The sequence below is a fragment of the Platalea leucorodia genome, assembly GCF_965183815.1.
Source record: "Platalea leucorodia genome assembly, chromosome: 1".
Classification (NCBI taxonomy): domain Eukaryota; kingdom Metazoa; phylum Chordata; class Aves; order Pelecaniformes; family Threskiornithidae; genus Platalea; species Platalea leucorodia.
Window position 1 is genome coordinate 2,513,409 of NC_138823.1, and position 1,949 is coordinate 2,515,357.

General features: G+C 53.7%; 1 protein-coding gene across 1 annotated transcript; it reads left to right on the forward strand.

The window, feature by feature from the left end:
- Positions 1-404: 404 nt before the first annotated feature.
- ARC (activity regulated cytoskeleton associated protein) lies at positions 405-1,619 on the forward strand (the record flags this gene model as incomplete). The annotated part of the gene is made up of 1 exon (XM_082316117.1): positions 405-1,619. The coding sequence occupies one exon, from the start codon at positions 405-407 to the stop codon at positions 1,617-1,619; it is 1,215 nt and encodes a 404-aa protein (XP_082172243.1).
- Positions 1,620-1,949: the final 330 nt, after the last annotated feature.

Sequence of the window (1,949 nt, forward strand, 5' to 3'; positions counted from 1 at the left end):
GTGTTTTTCTCCAGTGAGGACTCTCTGCTGTTCGAGATTCTCAGCTCCGGATGAGCAGGTAGCGGGCACGCGTGTGGGGCTGGACATCTTAGCCAACTCCTCTCCTTGTTCCTGGAGGATCCTGGCTCTCTCTGAGACACCCTGAGCACGTGAGACCGGCGTTTCCAGCTGGACACCGGGAGAAATTTGCCTACAACTCTCTCTGGGATCCACGGGGACCGAACAGCTTGCTCTGCGGTGATATCTGATTTGGTTGTGTTTGTGTCGAAAAGTCCTTTGAGGGGGGTTGAGAAGTCTCTGTGTGTCTTTCGGGAAGTGTTGTGGTGGGGTTTTTGAGAGCCAGCTCTAGTGCCAGGGCTTACAACCCAGTTCTTTCTGTGTTTGACACTCACACGGTCGGAGCCATGCAGCTGGATAATGTCACCAATGCAGGCATCCACTCCTTCCAGGGGCACCGTGGAGTTGCCAACAAGCCCAATGTGATCCTGCAGATAGGGAAATGCAGGGCAGAAATGTTGGAGCATGTCAGGAGGACCCACCGGCACCTCCTGTCTGAGGTCTCCAAGCAGGTGGAGCGCGAGCTGAAAGGCTTGCAGAAATCAGTGGGGAAGTTAGAGAATAACTTAGAGGACCATGTCCCAACTGATAACCAAAGATGGAAGAAGTCCATCAAGGCCTGCCTGGCCAGGTGCCAGGAAACGATTGCCCATCTGGAGAGGTGGGTCAAGAGAGAGATGAATGTTTGGAAGGAGGTCTTTTTCCGTCTGGAGAAGTGGGCGGACCGTCTGGAGTCCATGGGAGGCAAATACTGTCCTGGGGACCATGGCAAGCAGACTGTGTCCGTTGGGGTGGGAGGCCCAGAGATAAGGCCAAGTGAGGGGGAGATTTATGACTATGCCCTTGATATGAGCCAAATGTATGCGCTGACCCCTCCTCCTGGGGAGGTGCCCAGCATCCCTCAGGCCCATGATTCCTACCAGTGGGTCTCTGTGTCAGAGGATGCTCCAGCCTCCCCAGTGGAGACTCAGGTCTTTGAGGATCCCCGGGAGTTCTTGAGCCACTTGGAGGAATACTTAAAGCAGGTGGGTGGAACAGAGGAGTACTGGCTATCTCAGATCCAAAACCATATGAACGGCCCGGCTAAAAAGTGGTGGGAATACAAGCAGGACTCTGTCAAGAACTGGGTTGAGTTCAAGAAGGAGTTTCTGCAGTACAGCGAGGGGACTCTGACTAGGGATGCTATCAAAAGGGAGCTGGATTTGCCCCAGAAAGAGGGGGAGCCCCTGGACCAGTTCCTTTGGCGCAAGAGAGACTTGTACCAGACCCTTTATGTTGATGCAGATGAGGAGGAAATTATCCAGTATGTGGTAGGCACCCTCCAGCCCAAACTGAAGCGCTTCTTGAGTTACCCTTTGCCCAAGACTTTAGAGCAGCTGATCCAAAGAGGGAAGGAAGTCCAAGGCAACATGGACCACTCTGAGGAGCCCAGCCCACAGAGGACCCCTGAGATTCAATCAGGGGATTCTGTGGAGAGCGTGCCTCCCTCAACCACTGCCAGTCCCGTGCCGAGCAATGGGACTCAACCTGAGCCCCCTAGCCCACCAGCTACTGTCATATGAGCTAGTCCAAGGGAGGTAGCAATCTGGGTTACATGAAAGGGAGAAGGGGGCGTATTTAGGAAGCTTCTCCTTGGAGAGAGGTTCTGGCTGAGACGAGACATGATGTGTGCTCAGTCCAACAGCCCATAGCAGAGGAATTAACTTTGCTTGTGGGGGGAGGGAGGCAATGGGGGAGAGGCACCTTATGATGTGGTTGCCCACCTCACCTGAGCCATGCAATATGGTGGTGCTGGAGATATTGCTTGCACCACTGTGGGGAACGGACAATTTTATGAGATCCCTGACAAGAAACTAGAGACATTTCCCAACTTCAGAGGCAGCTGCTTAGCA